Genomic DNA, 26,671 nt, shown 5'->3' on the forward strand with positions numbered 1-26,671 from the left:
AGACGATTGCGAAACCAAAGGACCCAGGCTCGAATCCCGGAGAAGGCATGGTTGTAAATGTCCGTCCCTTCATAGGAGGCAAAGGTGGCCCACTTGTTAAGTGCCGCTATCATGCAAAAAAAATTGGTAGTGTTCTACCCCATGAAAAATTTACCCCCTGAAACTGAAGTGTGCAATTAAGAATTTTTAATTATCATTTAACGAAATTCATAAATAAATTCAAGGATATTTTTCTGGGTGGAATATAATATTCTCATCTTCTAAACGATCCATTTCTGCGATATTCTGATGAAATTAGTGCTCTGCTTTTGGATAAATACTTCGATGAGAGTTAGAAATTCATCAAATTGATGTGCCATCATGCGAAAATAAATAATAAAAACTTTCGATGTCGTTCAAGTGCATTTCCTCAATTAAATTATTTTCAACTCCTTCCTGCAATCATCTCTCTCATATTGCTGTTACTCACTGCTTTTTGCTTCTCCTTATACATTCTTTACAAAAAAAAAAAAAAAAAAAAAAAAAGGAGACTTCGTATTTCTCGTTCTGGGCCGATTGACGAAATTTAACTTGCATTTTTCATGTCTCGAAAGCGCGACTTTGGATATATATTAGATTTTTATATGACATTGTTCGAACATAGGTATTTTGACACAAAATCAGACTTTTTCTGTGGAACTTACCGAATAATTCAAAACTTATCATGACGCGCTTTTTTCAGTTTGCACCAAGAGTAATTCATTGGCGAAATTCTTAATTTATGGTAACCTATTTTCCTTTGTCTTTTATTGTGCATGTACGGAAAAAAAGTTTCATCGTTAATTCTTTCAAATAATTTTAACAAAGGGCGTAAACCACATTTGACGTTATTATCGCTTATAACAAATATGCCAAATTTCAAAACGCGAAAATATATAAACTTTATTATTATTATTATTATTATTATTTTTTTTTTTTTTTTTAAGATTATTCTAATTTTTATAATTAGAATTTGCTTTCCCTTGCTCTGGGGAAGTGCCAGAATTTTCGGGTAAACTGCTATGATTATAATTAAAATACATTGAAATGGTTCATCAGTTAATTCTGGATACAGAAAAGTAGGTATTTTTGTAGAAAAGAGATTTCAACTAATTTCAAAATTCCTCCCCCCTGGTGAAGTGACAATGAGGTTGATTGAATTCCTCTTCTGTCTTTGTTCATTTTTCATTAAATTTCATATAAAAAATTTTTTTGAAGTGGGATTTTGCTTGTTTGAAATATTTTGGTCTTAACATTTTAAAATTCTTTGTTGCATTTATATGATTATTTGAAATTTATTAATTATGAATTTCAATTTCTGGTCTTTGTGAAATATTAGTTCTAAATTTCTTACTATATATATATATCCATATCTATATCCCACTCTGTTACAGGGCTCGGTGAACTCAGTTGTTTTATTTTTAAATGTTAGCAAACTGTGCATTTTTTGCTTTACAAGTTTGAGGGTTTTACTTTATTTTTTTAACAGTTGTTTTTATTTTGGAACAAGCCTTTCCTTTACCATCTAGTTTCTCACGTATGTTTTTCTGCCAGAATGAATTCTCAGGATTACGCTTTATGCAAATAAGATAGAAACGAGTATTTAAGCTGAGGTTTGAGTTACTTCAGTAAGAAAGCGTATTCTACCTTTCGGCCACGTTGTTCCTATTAATCTAAGCTCTGATTAATTCTATTTAATATTACTTAGTTTTGTGTTTTCTGCTCTGAGTTAAAGCTCAGGTGGAGACTTATTGTACGCCCGAGAGGGGCCATCTGTTAATTCATTTTGAGTTAGAATACAAGATTATTTTAACCCTTATTTGAACTTGTTACTTACACGCAAGCACTCAGCGAATAGTCGCCACACAGTTCTTCAGTATTCTAGCTATCAAGGAACTCTATTTCAGCTAGAATGTTACAAAGGGATTGAATTTTGTTGTTCTTATGTTTTGGATAAGTTTTTTATGCCTATACTTAATCTGCATGCAATAGCTGTAGAATTATCAACAATTTAAAAGTTTAAGTGGCGCTAGTTCCAACGAGGCCGTCACTTGTTTACATTTGCAACTTATTAAAGTAGTGAATTAAGTCATTTGTTGCACCAACTTGAATGTCATTTTGCACAGTGGAACCAAACGTTAACTTCCAATTTTGTGCACTGAAAGTTTTGCCTTTGGCCGTTGACCATCTGCCCGCTGGCCGAATTGCTTGTTTTGACATAAAAACTTTAATTTTAAATGTAAAAATTGTCTGTTTAACTGTTTTTAAACCAGGACTTAGAAGAGATCTATTTACCCCTCGTTTTTAACTGTATTTGGTGTTACTTTTTTGTATTTTACAATTTTTAATGAAAATGTTTTGAATTTTTATGTACTTTTGCCTTCCCGCGAAGTGAGAAATCAATTGATTGAATGAGAAATATATCTCTAATGAAATTCGAGGATATATATAAATGAAGTGCAGCAAAAAAAAAATGTGTGTAATTTAACAACCCGTACGACGAAGTCATATAACATCCACATCAGATATTTTGAATTGATGTAATTACTTTGAACCACTAACAATTTTAAAGTTCATATTAGATATAAAGCTTTAAATTTTATAAAAGCCTTTTCATTCTTGCTTAAGTTTATGTGTAGAAGTCAATGTCTGATTTCCTATTTATTGATAAAGAGCTACAACAATAGTCTGATGACTGATGCTCAGTAGATAAGCTTACAATAATATTATCAATTGCTTTTTTGATTGCAAACTACGATTCCATTGGTGGTATGTTAATTGTGTAACATTCTGAAATAGTATTGACATGTTTATATTAGGTAATGGTACAAATCTTTTCCTGTCATCCTTTAAATCAGTTTCCACAGCAAGATACAAAACACATTATTTTAAAAACTGTATCACAGATAAAAAATTTTGACTCGACGGAAAATGAAGACTTCTTTATATGAAGCCTTTTTAGTGCTTATTTTTAGTTTAAAATTATCTCCAACATTTTCAGAAAATGAATTTCAAGAAAATGTTATTTCGGTAAACGAAAAACAAACAGATGATTTTTCGAATTATGATCTTTCAAGACTTCCAGCAGATTTATCAACAAAAATACAAAAATCTGCGGAACTTATGGAACTGAAAACAAAAATTGGCCGTGATTTTACCTTTTCCGATGGAGGTGAAGCTATAGATTCACGTAAGCAAGATTATGGTCTTGCTTACGATGATCGAATACATTTTCAACAGCATCATTCTTCTTCTTCTGAAGACGATTCAACTAAATGTCATCTTGACTTAATGTATACTCTGGAGAATGTTGGTAATCTTCAGAATCCTTGGGCTACACACAGTAAGTAATTTGTTTTTAAAATTGCTTAAAGCGAAATGCTGTGTATTATTTTATGTCATATTTCGCAATTATAACTTGAAACACAGGAAACTTGCCACTTATCTGAATTCAAATTCTAAAAGATTTCAGTTATTTAATGTATTTATGAATAAAATCCCCTGCAAATTCTTGCTACTGTAGTAAACTAGGAAATATTTTATGTAATAATTTTTTTATTAAATGAATCATTTTGAATTTAGAACAAAATTATAATGTAAAATTCCATGTATTTGTATTAAACATTCAGTTTATATTGAGTGTTTCAAACAAAAGTAGATCGAAAATGAATTTCAGAGCAACGCTGTATGCTAATAATGTGTGTATAACACAGGCATATCTGTAACATGCACTGTGTTACCTGTAACACTGCTACTAGAAACTATGTATCCCAAATTCAGTCCTGAGAGATCATATCAGCATGCTTTTCGGTTCTGTTTATTTTTATATGGTGCGCCTTTACTATAATACTAGCCTAAATTTGTAGAATTACGAAATTACCGTGTAAGAATTTTATGTTAATTAATCAATTATTATGATTTAAACATTTACTGTAACTTCTTCTCTCCGAAATCCTCACCAGAATGTGTATTGAGAATACGGCAAAGCACACTAGGGCTATCTGCCTAAGGGGGGATGCCTTCGTGGAGGACTTTCTAAGGGAAACTGGCTCGTATACACGTTACACATGGGGAAAACCACGAAAACGCTCATGCAGACAGCCTGTTCACGGGATTCGAACCTCGGACCGACTACCAGTGTTCAGCGATTTTACCGCTCGGCCGCTGGTGGGCCTCCTCACCAGAATGCAAATTCGTTATGTGAATATTGAAGCTGAGTAATTAAGATATAATAACACGCCGAACAAGTATTAATTTAGAAATCAAACAACAAAAATCAGCGTTATATTTTCAAATTTTCACAGAACTGTGAAACTGTGAAAAATTGAAGCTGAGTGAAAAAATTTACTCTGAAAAACTGAAGCTGAGTGTTTGGAATGTTTGAGCTTTCGGCGGCTTCGCTTACAATTTACGTACGTCCTATAGTCTACCCGAGTTAATTCACGTTTTAACCTTTTTTCTGGCATACATTAAAAACGGACTATTAATTATTTAAGCTATTAATTGTTTGAGATTATGTAGTCTGCGACTATGATGCTTTAATTTAAATTTCAACTTATGTTATTTTAAGTACTCGCAGATGCCAAAGTTTTGTTTAAAGACACTTGGTGCATTCTATTAAATTTAAAGATTTAATAAAAAATGTTATTTTAATCTTCTTTGGGCTTTGCCGTCGCAATGCAGACAAAGTGATAGCTCCCTTCTTATTCTAGTAGGGTCTACAGGGCATTGATTTAAACTTCTATACATCTAGAAAGCCTATAACCGTACTATAGTTTTATACAAACTTGTTATATGGTATTAAAATATATGTGCATTTTGCAAATATCAATTATTTATTGTTCGGTCGTAATTACAGTAGTATGCTGATATCAGAAAGTATCACCAACTGATAGTTTCCAAGATTTATCGAAGATATGTGAAACTGCAAGTAATAATGAACAATATGTTTGATGTTCGTGTGAAGTGTGTACAAATAAGATCTAGTTTAAATGCCAAGTTATATAAAGAAGATATTACAAACATTAAATATAATAGTAATAAATTAGGTTGAATGATGTATTACATACTTTGTTTGCTTCCCTATAAAGTAAAATTAAGTATATTGAGAGTGTGCTTTCTCGCTGTCAGGTGTATCAATTTAAGATACTTTTTATTTTAACATCCTCAAAACGTGACAGAAAGTAATATGATATCTGCTTCAACAGATGATTGGAATAAAAATCTTTTTTTTTTTCTTTTTTCCCCTAACACGTGTGTGATTCTATACTGGAAGAAAGAGAAAAAAGGTAGATGAATTAAATATTGTCTAGCTAAAGGACAGTCTCAACTTCTTAGAAAACATTTATTTTCATTCATTCGACATGTAAGCTAACAAAAATGCGTTTTCGTGATGTTATCTCTAATCTGAAAGGATTCTCATAAATTTCTGAGAGAACTGTTTGCATTTCTCCTCCTTGTTCTTTCCTGGTTGAAATGCTAACGCAGGTTCTCATTATTGGGTTTACCGTGAAAATGATCTACTACTAATAATGATGGATGGATTTCAGCATATGTTTTACTGACTGCCTAACTTACATATGCCTCGTTCTCGTTTACAATTTGGCACACAAATTTAGCTCATACACAACATTCTTAATCCTTTCGTGATACTCAAAATCCGATCTTAATTCATTTAATAATCACCCTGTTGTGTTCTTGCTTATGCTCAGTTGTCTGACGTAGTTAACCAAAGCCCACGAGATTCCTCGTGGCAAAGAGCACTACATTACGCCTGCCGTTGGCAACAGCCTTGAGCACCATTCAGGTGACAGTGCGATTTAGCTCAACTCCGCCCCCAATTTTGATAAAGAGAACCCCGAGGGCACGGTCAGTGCCTCCTAGATATATGGAGGCACTGGTACGGTCCGAGGGTCTCCCACCCCTCTTCTCTTCCACCAAACCACACGAGAGGACTTTCGGCTCGCCGCATATTTACAGTGCCGCCATGCCGACACTATACATTTAGAAGCATCCATGCTTTCTCCGGAATTCGAACCCGGGCCGTTTGGCACGGCAGTCAGCGATGCTAACCACTGTACCGGTTGAGCGGCAAAAATCACCCTTTTTACTAAAATATACTTAAAATGCTGATTATTTAAAAATTTAAAAAAAAAAAATTAAAGATGATAATTCAACACGTGATCGCGGCATTCTGGATTACCCAGTGAAGAATCGTCATAAGCAAGGCAGTGTGAATGATTTTTTTTTTACTTTTTCTCTCTGTGATTGGTTATATTATTTATAGATTCCCTTTATTAGTGCATCTTACGTTAACATGGTTTTCTAATCTTAATTATTTCAGTGTTTGGTTATTTCCATTATTGCGATTCATTTCTCTGTGCTTTATTGTAATGTTACGAATTTTGTACACATATAAATAATTTTAGTGGATTTTTTTTTTTGGGGGGGGTCTGCGTGTGTGTGTAATTTGATCCGTTTGATCCTCTGTATAACTGCAATGGATATTGTAACTGAATAATTTTAATTGATGCTATATGTAACTGCAACCGTATCCGGTCCTTGTATGCCTTCCAGTAATTTCGAGAAGCAAAATGTAGTAGAAATATCTCGGCGGCCGAATAAAACTATATAAAGATCGAAGACAGCATTGGCTGTCAGTTGTTAGTTCAACGTGAGTTCGGAATACTGAGATAACTCCGGGTTCGCTTCGCTTAGATCTGCTTTGTATTGCTTGTGTTTAACAATCTAAGCAGTTTAAAGTGTAGCTACTGATTGTACTCTGTGATATTGTGAAGAGCTGTACGATTATTTTTGTGGAAAGTTCCAGAACTGCGGTTTCTTTTGGTAAAATGCATTTTACCATGCTATCAAGAGTTCTGTGTACATTCAATTTATGACGAACCCCCTACGCATGCAACAATATTGTATATATAGTGTATTTGTTCCGTCTACCTATCTGAAGATATTTAATTTATATCACGTCCGGTGACTAATTAGACATGCTGATTTAGCAAGTGTTCAAAAGTTAAGATTAGTTAAATAAATAAATTATTCAAACCCATTAACTGATGTCAGTCATAAAGTTAACGATTAAAACTTGAGAATTTAATAAGAAGGACAATTAACAAGCACATTATCTAAAAGATTTGATAAAAACACACCATGTTAAGCTGGACGAGTCAGCAGAGAGTCAGACACTGCAGTCACAGAGTAAATCAGTAAGAGGGTAGAAATGTTGAAGTCGTCCCGCTGACTTTCACCAACTGGCGACGTATTTCAACTGCGAAACCATAAATACTGAATTAGTAGATATGAAGCACGATTACATGCCAAATTTGAAAATTCTGTTCCATAATAATCACATCTGTTTTTTCTTTTTTTGGAGGGGGTAACTTTATGTATACAAATAAAATTACTATACTTTACGGTTGAATTTTACTTTTGTTTTTTACTACTTGTATTCGATGTATAATTCAAAGGTATGGAATTGGCAGAATTACAGGGCTACAACATTATACATTTTTTTTTGCATGATATTAAAGCATCGTTATGTGTATTTTGTGTAATGATATTAAATTATATGTATTTTTCATATTTTTCAAGTGATTGACGCCTTTGGAAAACCAGAAAGTGGAATTTTACAGTTAAATTTAAAATGGTATGGTGATTACGATGAATGCATAAATGTGTATGCTCCGCCTCAGGTGAATACAAGTGCTGGAAATTTTCATGGAAAATATTGCACTCTTCAGTGGGCAGCTCAGATATCAAATTTTGTAAGATGTTTAAATTGTTTTTTCGTAACTTATTTAAAGTATCAAAATTTCATGTTTCTCATAATATTTTATATATTTCAGAATTTATCAATCACGTCAGGTGTATGCATTCCAGATACATGTAGTTCTTCACTCTTAAAAGAAGACTTCGAAAGACTTTTACAGATTAGTAGTAAGTATTTCATAAACACAATGTTATTAGATAAAATTTATGAGTTCGAAATTAATCACTGTGAAAAGTCTTTTCGAGCAATTTTCAGTGCCTGTTAAGAACTGATCCTCTTCCTTTTTTCTTCCATTTAAAATGCCCGTAGTGACAGATGGAAAATAGGTGAAAGTTAATGAAACTGATGATGGCATAATTTTCTTGAAAATAATATCATCGGTTATTTGAAAAAGCAATTTTGTCGACTGCTATATCTCGAAAATGTTGATTCCTAACTCGATGCTTAATCTCTCAGACATGAAACGCACTCATGGTCTAGTAGTGCTTTTAAGTCACTAGTTGTTATAATTGCTTATTAAATTCAGAATTGCTGTATTCTGCATTCACGTGAGGTCAGTGTAAACGTCCCCTTCCCGCCATTTGTGAGCAGAGAGTGTGAATGATAAGGACATTTTCCATATACATTCCTGCTCAAAAAATAAGCCAACAAAGGTAAAACACAGAAAAAAACAAAAATTATTTAATGGATATACGTGAAATTGATCCAAGAGTTTGATTTGGCATTACTAGACCGCATAGCAAAGAATAAAGCAAAGACACAAAAATATTTGTATCACGACCATCATATCGCGAAAAATCAAATGGGTTGGAAGAATATGCAATGGAAACATCATGCTAATAACGGATATGATACCAATTCATGCATGACAACGGCAAGACAAGCTGACAACAGTGTCGTTGAACGCTTGTTATGGCAGTAGCGCCCATTTCTATAGTAATGCATGTCGGGACTCCTGGAAGGGGCTGACGGCAAACTACGACCTGATACCTATCGTCTCAACATCTCCCATACATGCTCTATGGGATTAAGATCCGGTGATCTAGCAGGCCACGGCAGTTTCACTCGCCAGATAACTCCGTACCAGTCCAATTCAGTTACTGAATTTGACTATATATATTATAGTGTTGGTACCCATTGCAGCTATAAAAGAACGCACAAGAAGGTGTAGAATTTCGTCGCGATATCAGAAGGCTGTGACAAAACCATCAGGCACAGGACAGTGCAGCCGCTCGTTGCTATCCTAACCCATACAAGTACGCCTCCTCCTCTGTAACGGTCTCTTTTGACGATGTTTGGCACCCAATAGCATGTCCCTGGCTCTCACCATATCATTACCCTTCGGGAACATGGCCCCGTTGCTCTGGTATCCAACTGCGATGTTCACGGGCCCAATTCAATCGCGCTTTGGCATGGGATGGGGTCACAGGAATACAAACCACAGGTCGTCTTGCATGCCGTCCACCTTAATGCAGTCGACGCAATACAGTTTTGTGGGATTTAGATTGTCCTACAGCAGAAGAGAGATGCGACGCCAGCTGTCATGCTCTCAGTGATCTACAGCGCCTTGCAGATAGCAACAGGAGGCAATCGTCTGCCGTTGTCTTCCAGACTTCCGGCTTCCAGACCCACGTCTTTAACAAGGGTTTTGATCCCTTTGGCAACGATTTCACAGCCAGTTGATGGCACTACGTTGCACACTCATTTCTCTCACAACACGGATTGTCTTGTACCAGCTTGCAACATCCCGATGGATGGCTGTCCAACGCATTTTATCGTGCAAATGGTGTCTTCGGCTCATTCTTATTCTTTGGCTATCTGAAGTTACACGGAACTATCGCTGCTTGCGAACTGACGCATAGGTCCAGTATGCCCCTTTTTAAGGCGCTGTGGTGCGACTGCATGATTGCTTTTTGTATTAATGTTAATTGCGTATTTGTATTCGGGTATGCAACATTAAGCGCGATGCAGAAGACCACGGACAAGAGAGTATGGTGCAATGGAGGATACTACATGTATAGTCAAAAGAATGCTGTATGGGTTTCTTTGGAAAGACAAACTGACAGTAGCATAAATTTGCAAACCATTAGTGATTGCATGTGATGAGCAAGTCCTCCTCGAAGTTCTGTATTTAAGTGGATTAAGTGTATGTGTATTTAATTATGGCAAAGCACACTAGGGCTATCTGCCTAAGAGGAGGGATGCCTTTCGTGGAGGACTTTCCAAGGGAAACTGGCTCGTATACAGGTTACACATGGGGAAAACCACGAAAACACCCATGCAGCCAGCCCGTTCGCGGGATTCGAACCTCGGACCGAACTACCAGTGTTCAGCGACTTTACCGCTCGGCCGCTGGTGGGCCTTAAGTGGATTAAGAATTTCAATATAGGAAATTATAGGGAAAGGAATGAGCAGTGGTATATAAACACCCCAGTCTGAGTACAGCAGTTATCCAACTTAATAAATCAAAAACATTACCTTCGATGAGGTAAAACATGAAACGAGAATTAGCAGATGAATTCTATACAGGATAATGCATGAGGACTTGAAAATGCATTAAAATTTGTGGCAAGTGTGTGCCTAAGGAACTCATTGACTTCTAAAAGCAACAGCATATGATAATGTCCCAGTAACCGTTATATCGTACTACGCAGTTTTCAGTGAGATCAAAGAGAACCTACAAAATAAAAAATTCCCCAGCAACAAGGATTGCAAGAAGCTATCCATGAGCTATCCATGAGCTATCCATGAGTCATATCATGAGTAAGTACTCCAAAGGAGGGTTTTCTGTAGCCATTGGAAAACTTTCTGGGAAATGGTAACATCGCATACGTTCGGGAGGGAATTGCTTAAATATTCAGATATGTATTCCTACAACTGAAATATGTTATGTACTTTATTCGCCTAAATCCAGTATTTTTAATACTCTGATAAAACATAAATCTATTGTTTTAGAAAATTTCTTAATCTTCTTCTTCTTTCTTTTAGGAAATTTATATCTTAATTAAGTTTAATTCAATAGCTTAGTCAAACTGTTTATGATGTATTTACATAGAGTCCAACAGTCCTGATATATTATGCAAACTGCAACAAGATTTTATTGCGCTGTCAAAGGAAGGTACAAAGAATATATGTAGGTGTGATGAGCCAACATAGTGAATGAAGAAGTTGTAAATACTGCAGTTAACTCTTTAAATGATTGATCCTATCTTCTGGACTAGAATTTGGATCTGAAGCGTTTATGATAACTCCCATACTTTAAGACATAGAGTTTAAACTGCATTTGTATTTCTGATCTAAATTAAATACATCTTTGTTGTGAAACCTTTTCGTTGTAATAACCCTTTCCAGTGTACCAACAACGTAGGGAAAAGTAAGAAAATGCTGTGGGTTGCATAAATTGTTTGCGTTAAATGACTGAAAATGCTGACTGAATCATGAAAGTATGTCAACCACATGCTGTGCGGTTTCCATCAGCGGAAGATAAATCAATGGCATAATTATCATCTGAGATAACTGAAGCAGAATTTGAAACATGAAGATAGTATCGCTTCTAAATGTATGAAATTTAGTGACCATCGATAAATTGAAATTGGCTGTGGTGCCTTTTTCTAGGTTACAGGCGAAAACATCGCGGTGAAAATATCCCAAATTGAAAACGTCGTCGTACAAAGAAGAAAGGAGAAAACATGGCAATTATAAAACATTGTAGTACAAAACATCATAGTCGAAATATCTTATTTTAAAAAAAAGCACTTACGAATGATAGCATAATGATAACACCCCAAACAGCTAGGCTTTAAACATCTAGGCCCATTCTAGGCTTTAAATATCGTAAATGCGTATTCGTATAATGATTTGTGAGCGCAAGAAGGAATGAGGAATATTTTTACTTTTATATTTTCAAATTAACTAATAAATTTTTGCTGAAAAATTAAGAAAGAAATACAAGCATTAAAAAACTGAAATTGAGTAGAAAATTAATGCTACTTGTAGAGGTTAACAGAATTTTATAACTTGTTAATTAATTAAAGATTTTAATAGGCATAAAACTACATGCAGTTACTCTTCTTCCTTTTTCTAATCTTTCTCACCGTTATACCTAGCCTTATTTTCCTATTCATTTTCAGATTTTGAATGCTTAAATTTTTTTCTTACGTTTTCAGAAAAAAAAAAAAAAAAAAAAAAAAAAAATTAGTTAATTCAAAAACAGGAAATATAAAAGTAAAAATATTCCTCATTCCTTCTTGCGTGCCCACTAGCGGCTGAGTAGTAAAGTCGCTGAACACTGGTAGTTCAGTCCGAGGTTCGAATCCGAGGTTCACGCTGGCTACATGGACGTTTTCGTGGTTTTCTCCAGTGTGTAATGCATACACGAGCCAGTTTCCGTTAGAAAATCCGAGCCCACCAGCGGCCGAGCGGTAAAGTCGCTAACACTGGTAATTCGGTCCGAGGTTCGAATCCCGCGAACGGGCTGGCTGCATGGGCGTTTTCGTGGTTTTCCCCGTGTGTAACGTGTATATGAGCCAGTTTCCCTTAAAGTCCTCCACGAAGGCATCCCTCCCTTTAGGCAGATAGCCCTAGTGTGCTTTGCCATAATTAAATAAACCAAACCAAACCGTTAGAAAATCTTCCACGAAGGCATCTCTCTTCTTAGGTAGATAGCCCTAGTGTGCTTTGCCATAATCTATCAAATCCAAACAAATCTTCTTGCTCTCATAAATCATTATTTAGCTTTAAGGCTTAAAAATACATGTCTGCGATGCTATCGTCATGCGATGGTTTGTAAATGCTTTATTCTTTACCACAATATTTTCGACGACGATGTTTTTAAAAGTTTTCGAACTGTTCGAAGTTTTCGAACCGCTTTATTTTCTTTGACGGTGTTTTGTGCCACTATGTTGTTGAACTGCAATGTTTTCTTTTCTCCCAGGGATGTTTTGTGCCACCACGTTTTCGCGATTGCGTTGTTTTCACTGAGACGTTTTCGGCGGACTCCATTTCTTACTCTGTACAAGAAGTAAATGGGAAGTAATGTTACCTTGTATATTCTATGCAGTCTTGATGCTATTGATAAAATAATTACTATGAGACCTCGTAAAAGGTATTAATATTTTTAGGGGGTGCTGATATTTAATTTCTTTTTCTATGTATTTCATACGTAAGAAATTCAAAATAACTCTTACAATTGCATTTAGACGATATTCTGTTAATACGTAATAAAATTCAAAAGAATTTTCTTAGCATCGTTATGACTACTTACTTATAAGAGGTACACTAAATGCATTTCAATGTTATTTTTATTTTCAGAATCCGTGCCTGTTCCAAATAAATCTGGTCAAATTTTAAAAATTACAGACTTCACATGCAAACCAACTTCAAAGAAGTTAAATTCTTCTGCGATAGCCGTCATGTGAGTAGCTAGTCTTAGGAATTATTACAGAAATGTTAATACTATTTATCATTTGTTCCTTTATACTTTTTATTATTATTATTACATTTAATCACAAAATGACTTTGGAAACTTGTCCTTAGGTGATAAAAGATACAAGTAAGGTATTAATAAATTAGTATAAAGTTTATATAATTATGCTGAAGTACAAATGGAAAATTTTTATCTAGAAAATGTTTTAGAGGAAAAACACTTGCGTTTCTCGTTAGCGGAAATTTTTGATAAAAATGATTGTACAGAGGATGTTTACACATTCTTGGAAGGATTTCGAGGCAGTTTAATTATTTTTTATAATGTACAGAGTATTTTGTTCAGATAATTGATATGTTAGCCTTTTTTACTATAAGTCAACATCGTGATCTCCATAGTGGAAGGGCTTTTCGTAAAATTTTCAGCGCTACTGATTATTTTTCCTCTTCCCCTACTTTCCATACCCATTACTCATGGGGGTTCGAGTTTAGAAACAGCTCCTTTCGAGACACCAAGGGCACAACAGTGCGGCTTCTCATGAGTACGTTCAAAAGGTACAATGCAATACCTGTATCACTCTGCATTTTTTCAAGGGAATGCATTGGTACTTTCCGAAGTATGACTTGTTGCTTTGTCTTGATGAAGTTTCACTCTTTGAATATAAATTACTGGAATAAAGAAATTGAATTTCTTCTATAAATAGCGAGCATAAAACTTATTCTTGATAGAATATTGAGTTGATTTTAATATTCCCCTCCTCTTCTTATTTTTAATTTCTCGTTGTGAGAAAATCTTGCTGCAATCATCAATTTTTTACTGAATATTTCTTTGTATTGTCAGAACCAGGTTTGTACATTATTTTTTCTTTGTCTTCGATAAGAAATGCACCTTTTCTGTTGCAGTTATTTTGGTAAAACCATGCTCTGGTCTTCGTATACGTATAAACATAAGTCCGAAGAACGTTTAAAATATCTTTTTATTCACTCATAGAAATGATACAGTCAGTTTACAGCCAAAACGTAGCCGAAGCTGTACAGAAATAACTAACCGAGTTGGCCCGCAATTAAATCTCACCGGCGAATACTAACAGGCATGTAAGACTACGGTCGAACGTAGTAAGGCTTAAAGCAATGATATGGCACGAAGGCAGAACACGCTTTGCTGAGAACTTTTGAACCCTTCTTCGGAAGTAACTGACCTTCCCATTAAATGCTGGTTGTTCTACTTCATTTACATAAAACGCGATACTAAAAACTTATTCTGGTAGGAAGTTCTAGATGAAAAACAAGAATTTAAAAGAAAGAGTTTTAAAATTAAAAGTAACTGTTAAAAAATTAATATAATCCCTGCAACCGTTTACCTGTTATAAATTTTTGGAAACCTTCAGTCTTTTTTGGAACATCCAAGAGAGGAGGCAATTCCTTCTGGGCTGCAAAATTTTTAGCTACGCCACTAGTCTTTTAAGACTGGATTATATACAGTTTACGCATGTTGAAAACCAACAATGCAGTCAACCTGTTTATCTAAGACCGAAGCCTGGGCGAATTCCCACTATCAACAGTTTTTACTACTCAACTACTAGTGAAATACTGAATTCAATCAAAGGAAAGGAATAAGTATTCCGTATTAGGATTTACCGCAATATGAACTTTCCAGAATTGGTGGATAGGTGTAAAAATTTTCATTTAAATAAACCGGAGCAAAGGGTAGGAATTCATATTTAGAAACTTTTATGAATTTACTCTTGCCACTCTCCTTTTTCTACCCCTCTCATGCTTCAAATGTCCTTCTATCATTCACTATCACGTCATGAACTTCTATCATTGTTCTCTTGATTTCCACACATTCTCTTAGTAACATGCTTTAATGCAAATTCGCGATTCTTACGTAGCCATAAAATGGCTGTTGTAAGCTATTTTCCAGTTAATTACTTAGAGCACATCACAATAAAAGCAGTCATCGTCCCAAAGAGATAAAGTGAGACCATTGTCTCGTAGCGGATTTGAAAGCCAATTCTTCAAAGCAGAAAAACTGATTCGCCACCCAGGAACTAGAGGTAAGCAGCAAATATAAATGGATAAGAAAATAAAAAATACAAATGAAAATATACGAAATTATGCATTATAGTATACAAACTTTGTTAACACAGCAATGCAAAATAATGCTAAGAAAACACTACCAAAAAGAATATGCGAACTTTATTCTACTAAACTACTTACAAACACTAGAATTATTAGAAGCTGAAAAGCTTTGCTTTTATTGATTTTCTTCTTTCTGTACTTTTATTTAAAAATACCCAATATGAAGCATTTCGCTATTTGTATTGAATCGGAAGCTATTTAATCATTGGTTCTATACTTTTCGAAGAAAATACGCCATTAGGATATATTTCTTTTATTTATGTTTTCTTTGCCTAAATGACAGACTAATTGCCTAATGACTTTTTCCCATCGTTTATTCAGAGTGTTTGTCATCCAGAGATGAAGTGCCATTCTTTGACATTTCGCATAGATATGTATTCGAGCTAGTTAATGGATATAGATATATGCGAGATATAAAATACGAAAGAAAATTATTAACTTTAGTTTAGCAATATTCCTTTAATTCCTCATTTTAATTTGGTTACATTCCCTTTTTGGTTTAAAAATACTAATATGTGAATCTAAAGTGAGTCATCTGAAAATTAATATGCATTATGCCATTATGTAAAAGTCGCATTGCGAATATTTTTTATCTAGTCGCAGTTCAAAATGTAAACAAAGAACCGACTCTATCGCTTTGCTAAAATGCGCGCTTTCTTTATCACGAAATGGAACTGTGCTGAATCACAGGCCACGTCTGAAAATTTTTCTTCTTTGTTATGTCGCCTTTTGTATCTACGCAGCTGTTTTCTAATCTTCAAGTTATCTACAGAATTATATATATATATATATATATATATACAAGGTGTTTCATAGATCATGGGACAAACTTTGAGGGGTGGTGAAGCGTACTAAAACATGCATTTTTTTTTATAGGAATGTAGGGTCTAAAGTGACTGGTTAAGGCAGGAACGCAAAAAAACGACACGAGAGGAAAATGTGTTTATGTACAAAATTTCAACGCAAAGTGCTTCTTTGCAGCAAAACAGCATTCAAAATAAATATTAAAAAAGAGAACACTAACAATTATAGGAACTACACCTGTGATTGTGCTGGCAAATGCAGCGGTAGAGGGCGGTAGTGAGCCGGGCAAACCACGATCCGATGCATTAGAGAATCATTCGCAACTCCTGATTTTGAGCGTGATGGGTGAGTTTACGCACATGGAAAAAGCTAATATGAATCTCATGTATGTTGCTGCTAATGGGAACGGCAGAGCAGCGCTACGATTGTACCAGGAACGGTTTCTGAACAGGCGTATGCCGAAGTACACAATGTTCGAGAGGTTGCATCGGTCTCTATGTGAAAACGGGTCTCTGACACTAGGAGTGGAAGAATTGCATGACAACCTCGCATTGAAGAATCCATCTTGAACATTGTGCATGAATCACCTCAGACAAGTACAAGAAAAATTGCACGTCGTCTGCAGCTGAGTCATTCCACCGTTTGGAGAGTATTGCATGAAAATGGTTTGCACCCATACCATTTGCAGAGAGTCCAAGCCTTGCAACAGACAGATTACCCTCTTCGAGTTCATTTCTGTCATTGGTTCTTGCAAGCATTGTGCGGCGCAGGAGGATTTCCCACCGGATGTGCTATTCACGGACGAGGCAACTTTCTCACAGAACAGCATCTTCCGTAGCCGCAACATCCACGTGTGGCCATGACTCATGACTTCTCGAAAGATCACAAATTGAGTTTTAATCCAACTAAATCTAATGTTAGTTTTTTTACCACCAATAGGAAGTTTTATAATTATCATCCAAAGGTTTTTATGAATAACTTGCCTCTTACGTATGACAAACATCCCAAATACACTCATGTCCATAAATTAAGGATAATGAAAAATCAGGCAAAGGAAGTGTTAGAAGCAAAACAAATTTGACTTATTTGTAAAGCTTATTTATTAAACAAAAGGTAAAGAGCAAAAAAAGATTCTATATGTTTGATATTATTAAAAAAATTAGCGATTTTTTCTCTCTGGAGCAAATTACAAAAATAACCTATTTACAAAAAACCAATATTACATGGTTGGTATGATTGTTAATACATTGTATGTCTCCCAGACGATGCAGTACAGTCCGTACAACGCCTAGGCATGCTGAGTATCAAATTATCGATCTGATCTTGGGGGATATTACACCACTCAAAAAGCAATGCTCTCCGAAGTTCCGGTAGACATATAGGAGGAGGTTGACGGGCTGCAACTCGTCGGTCAAGCATGTCCCACATTTGCTCTACTGGATTCAAGTCCGGTGAGAATGCTGGCCAGTCCATACGTGTGATATCCTCCGATTGAAGGCATTCGCTTACAATGTTTGCACGGTGAGGACAAGCGTTGTCATCCATAAACACAAATTGTGCGCCCATGGCGCCCCGAAACAAACGTACATGTTGTTCCAGAATGACGTCCCGATAGATTTGGCTTGTCATGGTTCCAATTTGAACATGCAGGTCAGTTCTGGAACCCAGAATAACTCCACCCCAAACGAGAACTCCTGCACCACCGTAACGGTGTCGTTCAATGATGTTTTCTTGGTGGTAACGGGTACCTGGAGCTCTCCATATGAAAGTCCGGCGAGAATCAGACTGCAAGCTAAACCTGGAAAACATCACACAAGCCCACTGTTGCAGTGTCCACAATGCATGCTCTCTACTCCAGGATAACCGCAGGCTACAGTGAGTTGCAGTAAGTGGAACGCATCTGACAGGTCTACAAGCATATAGACCAACCTTCCCTAAGCGTCTGTACACGGTCTGCCTTGAAATTGTCGTACCAGTGGCTGAAGAGAGCTGACGAGACAGGTCTGAGGCTGTGCTCTGCCTGTTTCTTTTGGCAGTAACTGCCAAATACTGGTCCTCATTCGGCGTTGTAACTCTGGGGCGACCTGTGCTGTAATGTCTACTCACATTACCATCATCTTGGAATTGTTGCCAAAGCCTGGAAATGACACTCTGGGCAATTCCAAGTTTGTCTGATACTTTCAGTTGGGTACGCCCACATTCCAGACGGCTGATAATTCTACCACGTAAAAAATCATCCAAATGCGTCCTTTGTGTCATAACTATTCGGTTATTGCAGTGAAATGCTTATAAAGCGCCTGCGAACAATTTTACTTCTTTGGCTGTATTTCTTATATATCACTCTCTTACACTCTCGTCATTGTGACGTACCGTCGGTGTCATCTGGTTACTTCCTGAAATTTGCATATGATTCTTGAAGATGTGTGTAGTGATTTTACAGGTGATATATTTATTTTAGAGTTCGATTTCCGCGTGACTCCGAATTATCCTTAATTTATGGACATGAGTGTATTTTGGCTTCGTTCTCAATCCAGAGATCACTAGTAAAAAACATCTGGATGCACTAGGTTTTAAGAGCAGAAAACGACTAAACATTTTAAAGTATATCTCGGGACGTGATTGGGAAGCCGATACATGCACTTTGAGAACTACGTATTCATCTATCAATACGACCTATTTTCGAATACGGGTTTCCCCGTTTACTGTTGTGCCTCTTCTACCAAACTCCAGAAATTGGAAAGAGTCCAACTTAGTGCTTCTCGCATTATAACTGGTTTACGCAACAGTTGCCCGAATAAAAGTGCGTTGCATGAAACAGACCTTCAACCCCTTGGCCTAAGAAGAAATGCTGGCCTCGCAAAATATTATAATAAACTTTTCAGTTATGATTCCCAAAACAGAACTTCAGAATTCCTGCAGCGCTGAAGTAATAACCAAAGACTAAGAAAAATAGCCCACTTAGTCAAATTGAGTATGCTGGTATAATTGACCGTAATGTTGAGCCGAGAGTTGTCATTAAATGCACAAATGGAAATATTGTTAAAATAAAGAAAAGAAATTCTGACTTCAGTTCTGTTTTTAAGAGCTTATAGAGAGGGACTAAACGCTGTTTCGTCCTTTACAGATCTTAAGGCAGTATGGTTTTTGTCTAACAGTCGTAGCGCCATCCAATATCTTTCAAACTGGCGAAGAGTTGGTGATAAGGCCAGAATTGCAATTCTTAGCAGGCTTAAGCAGGTCTCGTCACTCTGTGAAGTGCAACTTCAGTGGATTCCTTCCCGTGTTGACATATGAGGGAAATGGATGACATTCTGGCGAAGGAGGGTTCTGAAGAACCATTACCAGTTACCGATTCATTGATATATCTTGAACTGTATTCCATTAGAAGACATGCAGACAGGCAAATTTGGCTCGTTCCCCCGAATCATCCCTGTTATCAAGCTGATTGTCCTGGAAGATCTCTTGCTATTGATTGTGACAGACACTTTCCTGATTCTTCAGTGGACACCTGAAAGGACTTACTTTTGAGAGAGATCTCAAGATGCGCCCCATTTGTTCTAAATGTCAAAATGCACCGGCATCACCGGCACGTATCCTCGAGTGCCTGAAGTTGTCTCTTGAGGACCTTTACATGTCTCCTAAGCTTGTTTTCGATTTTCTGAGGGTGAAAGGACTCATGGACCTCGTCTAATATATTCCTAGACATGGAGAGTAGTAACAACAAGGTGTGGGCAACTCATAAACCACACGGCACACCTCCACATGCATTCCAAACCCGCTTCTCCGTGAATGTGTGGGCGGGTATTGTTAACGACTACCTCATAGTCCCACACCTCTTACCTGCACGTACAAATGGCTTATGTTATCATATTTTTCTGCAAGAGGTCCTAGCGGAATTCTTGCAGGATGTTCCGGCTGTCGTTTGTGATCGCATGTGGTTCCAGCATGATGGTGCACCAGCCCATAACCAGGAGCGGATTCGCAATTACTTGGATTGGACATTTCTGGGCCGATGGATCGGCCGTGGTGGACCCGTTCGATGGCCACCCCGTTTGCCAGATTTATCCAGCTTGGATTTTTTTATGGGGCCATCTGAAGAGCATCGTTTGCGAGACTCCCGTTGATTCACTGGAGGACCTAGTTGCACGACTATCCATTGCGGCTGCAAGCGTGCGCGAAATGCCTGTCGTTTTTCAAAATGTTCGTCAATCCCTTCTGCGATGTTACCAAGCATGTATTACTGCTGGCGGTAGCAATTTTGAACATTTATTGTGAATACTATATTGCTACAAAGAAGCACTTTGCGTTGAAATTTTGTACATAAACACATTTTCCTCTCGTATCGGGGTTTTTTTTTTTTTTCGTTCCTGCCTTAACCCGTCACTTTAGACCCTACATTCCTATAAAAAAATGCATGTTTTAGTACGCTCCACCACTCCTCCAAGTTTGTCCCATGATCTATGAAACATCCTGTATATAAACTTCGTAATTGTTGAATATATCTTTCTTCCTTTATTAGTATATGGTATTATTATTAGTATTTATATTATAGTATATGGTATTATTATTAGTATTTATATTATAGTATATGGTATTATTATTAGTATATGGTATTATTATTAGTATATGTAACACCATTTATTGTATTTATACATTATGTCGTGCTAGACCAGTTAAATTTATAATGTTTCTCAAATTTACTACATTTTTATATTTTATGTTCGTTAAACGCTTATGTTTGTTTTGTTCGTTCATGTTGTCAGTTGTTATGTTAATGTATTTTTATATTTTATGTTTTTAAAATCTTTTATTTCGATTTCAGATGCTTAATAGCTTTGTTCAGTTTATTAGCAATACTTGGGAGTTCTATAACAGCATACGAGTATTTTTTCACCAGGAATGAGTTATCGATAAGCAGTGATAAGGAGGACATTTCTCATACAAATAATGGTCGTATAAATACAGTTGAAAGCAGCACTACTGCTGATGATGAATGCATTTTATACAACAAACCACAAAATAACTTGTTCCATAGTTAGTATATTTTTCCTAAGTGAAATTTTGTTCAAACATAAATAACTTTTCTTTTTATTATTTAGTAACAACAAATCTCAAATAAGTTTTATGAAAATCAAAAAATTTATTCATTTACAGAATTATTATTACAGAAAATTTATTCATTTTCATTTTAAGAAAACTGATGTATATACTGAAACTCTTTTTGCATTTAAATCGTGTTCTAAAATAGACCGTTTTCAAAAATTGAAAGTAGAAAAAGGGTTAAGGTTAAAAAAAAATTCCAGCAGCAAATTACCTGCTGAATTTGTGAAATCCTGGTTTTAGTTTAAATGTTTTCTGACAGATGGTGCTGCAAGTTTTACCATTCTTTCCAGTTTGATGTAGGGGGTCTTCAAGCGGTGGCCCGCGGACCACGAGTGGCCTGCTGAAAGCAGTTTAGTGGCCCTACATTTGAATTTGAAAAAAAAATTGAAGAATTTTAAGAAATTTTGATTTCAAGAAAATTAGCTTCAGCTTTTTGTCGTAAAAAACCTTTTTTTCTCTTATTCTTGATATTTAAAACATTTTATTGATATGCAATTATTATTTGGAATAAAATTTTCTGAAAATGACGAATTTTTCAAAAATTTCACTTTATCTTATGTAATTTTAAAAATAAAAAATTTGGCTACGCATAAAATTTCGATTCCATAAAAAAAGTAGATTCCTATCTCTAACAGGTTTGCAACAGATGTCGATCTTTCCTGAATACTTCGCCAAAGGTGACCGTGAACGTGATGCTACAATGGAGGGGAGGGGGAATAAATTAATATTTGTCTTTTGTCTTTTGAATGGTTAGGAGGCAATTAGCAGCCTCTGCTGCTTTAAACACCGCTTTTGAAAAAAATGCCCTTAGGCGTTGGTATATATAATAAATGGGCGTGTAACGCCGCGCCTACTAGGCGAAGCTGAAGCAAATACAAAGGTATGTAGAGTGAAAACGCATCTGGGAGCAGTTCGAGCTGTGACAAAAGATATAACTAACTGAAAAGTTTGCTTAATAAAGCATTTGAAAAAATAAACATTAAGTAATTTAAATTAAGTATGGTTTTGAAACAGGTTCAGAATGAAATGGATCGTAATTATACTGGTAGGAGTGGCTCAGATGAGGAATAAGTCAACAGTAATATATTTCTGGTGAATTTCAAGAGTTCTCGTATGAGAAATGTTAAAGTCATATAAATTAACAGTATTCACAAATAGTTCACACTGTACAACGTTCTGGAATAAACACACATTTTAAGAAACATTTGTAATTTTAAAAGACACAATATTTCAGCATAAGTCACAGTTTAGAAGGCGGGATGGTGAAATACACATAATTAATTCAGTTTGTGTGTCCTGAAAGAGTTTATAAGTCCAAAGTTCAATAGTTCTAACAAAGTCTCTATAGGAACACTAATAAAATATAAAATTCTTGAAATAATGAAAATAATGATATAAAGTAGTAATCCACTGACCTTTTTTAAGTCCTAAATAAGTTGAAAAAAAAACACAAAAGTCTCTAGTGGGGAAATATTTACAGTATGTACAGCTATTTACAAGTTTCACCACCTTGGATTATGAAAAATGCTCCTAGGAAGCTTAGCAGCATTTTCAAGTGTTGGATCATAATCGATTAGTTCCTTAATATGATCATATTGAGACTGTTCAATTTTACTAAAAAAGTTGTGGCAGGTTGAAATAATTTGGTCAGCAATTGGTCTGAGTTTTAATTCTATGTGTATCTGCAAATTTCTAACGACCCAAGGAGAATTAACTATTTCTCTTAGAATCTTGTTTTGAAAGACTTGTAACTTGTGTCTGTACGTTTTGAACACTGTAGCCCATATGGGAATTGCGTAAAGTAGTGTCGGTCTAATCAGCATCATGTAAACTCTTTTCTTTAATTGAATGTTTAATTTTGAGTCTCTTTTGATGAGAGGGTACAGAGCCATTTTTGCGGCTGTAGCTTTCCGTATGCAGTCTGTTCCTTGAAGAGGAGTTGTGAATCGAAAATGACACCCAGGTATTTAGTACTATTGACGACGAGGAGTGGCTGATCTTCTATCTTTATATTTACGTTTTTTGACATTTATCCGGATTGACTTTAAGTTTCCAAGATTTGAGGTAATGTGCGATGATGTTAACTGCTTCTTCTAATGCCAATGATTTGCAATTTTCGGAGTGCCTATGGTTCAAAACCCTTTACCTCCACATCAGAATTATTAAAAGTGAGCAGAAATAAGAAAAATTTGGCATAAGTGATTTACTTGATGCTCAATAGAGGGGAGCCACAGGCTCGAGAAAGTTTAAGGATAGAGATGAGAAAATAAAAACTTAAGTATCATAATTGTTTTATAAGTTTTTAGGTTTTTATAATTTTTTTTTGTATTTTATATTTTATACTTTTTTTTCTGCTTCTTCTAATTTGTCTACAGCAAACTGTTGTTTTAAAGATTTTGTAAAAATAGCGGTGTCATCTGCATATTTCACAAGTTTTGAATTTAGTGGGATTGGCATATCATTAGTAAAGATATTAAAGAGAATTGGCCCTAAAACACTTCCCTGGGCGACGCCGCTTTTGATTCTTTTTCTTGAGGATAAAGTATTATTGATTTTGACATGAAAATTGCGATTTTTTAGATAACTTTGCATTAGTTTGATAAAATTTATAGGCAGATGAGCAAGGTGTAGCTTAAAGAGGAGTCCCCCATGCCACACCTTGTCAAATGCCTTTTCTAAATCTAGGAAACAGCTTGCAATAGTATTCTTTTTGGAAAAGGAATCGGCAATAAATTCAGTAACATTGAGAAGTTGATGTACTGTGCTATGCTGTGGGCGAAAACCAAACTGTTCATTTTGAATTATCCCTCTGTCTTCCAAGTGTCTGGTCAGCCGTTTCTGTAGAACTCGCTCAAAACTTTGCTAAGGCTTGGAAGCAGGCTAATTGGGCGATAAGGGTTAACATTTTTTGGATCTTTGCCGGGTTTAACAAAAGTAATGATATGTGCCATTTTCCACTGCTGCGGAAAATAGTTAAGCCTTATGCAGGCGTTAATTATGTTGGTAATTAGGACAATATTGGGGGAATTTTAAGCACTTTATTTGTTGTCTCGTCGTAGCCGGGGGCCTTTCTATTTTTCAGATTTTTTATAATGTTTTGAATTTCAATGGGCGAGAAGTAACCAATATGCTGTCCATCTGTTCTGTCAGGAAGGTGAATAATGAAATTAAAAACTTCTTCTTCTGTATCTTCATCTTATGAGTTATTTGTCGTGAAGGTTTTTTTAAGATGTGTTGCAAGAACTTCTGCCACATCTTTTTCAGAATATGCGATTCCAGTATCGGTGTGCAACGGTCCAATGTTGCCGCTATGAGTCTTTCTGAGCGCTTTCCCAATACGCCACACTGTATCAGGGTTGAAGTCCCTTGAGTCTAATAAATTATTCCAACTATCCGATCTGTATTCACTTAGAAGATTTTTAATATTCTATTTTTTCTGTTAAGAATTCTTTTGATATTAGAATCAGCAGTACGGCGCCAAATTTTAGCGGTGCGATTTTTGTCCTTAATTTTGTCAATAATGTTATCCGGAAGTTTTTCTTTTTTATATTCTTCATATTTAGTAGATTTGTCAAGAGTACTTTTTATACAATTATTGACCTTAGTGATTTGATACTCAATGTCAGTAATATCGGCTAAAGCAGGATGCGCTGGTAGATTTTCCAGAGAATGAATGAATTTATCCCAGTTTGTGATTTTTCTAAGTGGAATATTTTTTTCAAAGCCGTAATAAGTAAACCTGACAGGCAGATGATCGGAAATTAGCTGGTGTGAAACTTGTAGAAAGGGAATTTGTGCAATATTTTTTGTGATAACAATATCAAGAACTTCAGCACTGCCAGTATGGCTGTATCTGGTGGGATCCGTTGGTCCAAAGATACTTAAATCATTTGTAAGGGCATAATTATAAAGGAAGTTCCCGTTTGCATTTGCACGTCGAGAGTTCCAGGAGTGATGCTTCGCGTTTAAGTCTCCGGCTAGTATAGTGGGAAGCATAGTGCCGCTAAAGATGCTCATGTCACTGTTGCTGATATTATGTCCCGGGGGATTATAAGCAGAAATATTCATTTAGTGCATTCATTAGGTTCATTAGTGCGAGAGTGAGCTATGATGGCAGTAGTTTCAATATTACTAGAACTTGGGAGATTAAAATAGGTGGCCTGCAAGTGTCTTCTGATGAAAATCAGGGTGCCACCGCCCCTGTTATTTTCTCTGTCTTTTCTAAAGGTTTTATAACCTTGTATGTTAAATTTATCACTAGCTCGAAGATGTGTCTCGTTAATTAAGAAAATATCAATGTCATGGCAATTAAGAAAGTTTATGATCTCAGTGTTCTTGCCGCGAACTCCGTTGGCATTAAAGAAGGCAAAATTTAAACTGCTGGAGGCAGTAAGTTGGATGCTTGTATAGTTATTTACAATATTAACATTCATAATTTAAATTTGCTAAAAGTTCAAAGGCTTCCCACCCTATTTGGAGCTTTTCCATTATTGAGTTGGCTTTAAAAAAGCGTTAAAATAGCGCTTTGCTTTGAGTAAATAGATTTTTGATCCATTTCAGGAAATCCGGGGCGGAGCCTGATTGTTCTCTTTCGTGAGCTTCATTCTGGTTGGCTGATGAGGGACTGGCTTCATTAACATTTTCTTTAGTGTTTCTTCTACTCGGTAATAGGGGGAAGTTCTCCAAGTTCTTTTCTGGAGGATTTGTTCTTGTCTTACTCCAGGCATCTCTTTGATTTTCTTTTTGAGCAATCTTACGTTTAATATTGTCAGGGTGCATTTCGCAACCCCTGTAGGAACTGACGTGGTGTCCCCCACAAAGGCAACACTTTCCTGGAAGATTTCTATCTTTTGTACAGCTAGTGGTGATCCGATCCGATCCGATCCGAACAAGTATGGCTGGAGTAGCGCGCGAAGCGCGCTGTTTCTAGCTCATGAGGAGAGCCAGTAGGCACATGACGGTAGGAAGTCTGACGTGGTAGGAGTTAAGAGAATGAGGTGAGGCAGCTAGTGGTGATATAGTTTAATCCGCACTTTAAGCATCTTGGTTTATGTTTGCAGTGAGAGCGACTATGTCCATATCTCTGACAGTTATGGCACTGTTTGTGCCCTGGGGTTGGTTGGAAAGAGGTAATTTTAACCGCAAGGTCCAAGATATGTGTTACCTGAAATATCTTTTTTCCTTCAACAGTCCGTGGGACTTCTACAAGAAAAGATGGCAATTTGACAATTTCATTGTCAATCTGTTTGGTTATCTGTCTAACCGTTTTAACTGGAATTTTTATTTGTTGGAGTTCTAATATTTCTTCAGGTTTAGTATGCACTGAAAGCTTCTTTATTACTACTCTAATGAGCTTATTCCTTGGTAGGGGAAAAGTGTGATAAGGTATTTCCTTATTAT

At 35.9% G+C, this 26,671-nt stretch overlaps 1 protein-coding gene across 1 annotated transcript in view; it reads left to right on the top strand.

Annotated features, from left to right (window-relative positions):
* Positions 1-2,881: 2,881 nt before the first annotated feature.
* Positions 2,882-26,671, top strand: part of LOC118188116 (nose resistant to fluoxetine protein 6-like) — an 82,960-nt gene continuing 59,170 nt past the window's right edge. Inside the window, exons 1-5 of the mRNA XM_085827414.1 lie at positions 2,882-3,361; positions 7,624-7,796; positions 7,878-7,968; positions 13,112-13,214; positions 20,991-21,202. Of these exons, the coding sequence (XP_085683540.1) occupies positions 2,950-3,361; positions 7,624-7,796; positions 7,878-7,968; positions 13,112-13,214; positions 20,991-21,202 (991 nt within the window). The 5' untranslated portion in view covers positions 2,882-2,949. The remainder of the gene's footprint in view (positions 3,362-7,623; positions 7,797-7,877; positions 7,969-13,111; positions 13,215-20,990; positions 21,203-26,671) is intronic.

This window comes from Stegodyphus dumicola, chromosome 12, assembly GCF_044657685.1.
Source record: "Stegodyphus dumicola isolate Sdum_Otavi_A_Nest chromosome 12, ASM4465768v1".
Classification (NCBI taxonomy): Eukaryota; Metazoa; Arthropoda; class Arachnida; order Araneae; family Eresidae; genus Stegodyphus; species Stegodyphus dumicola.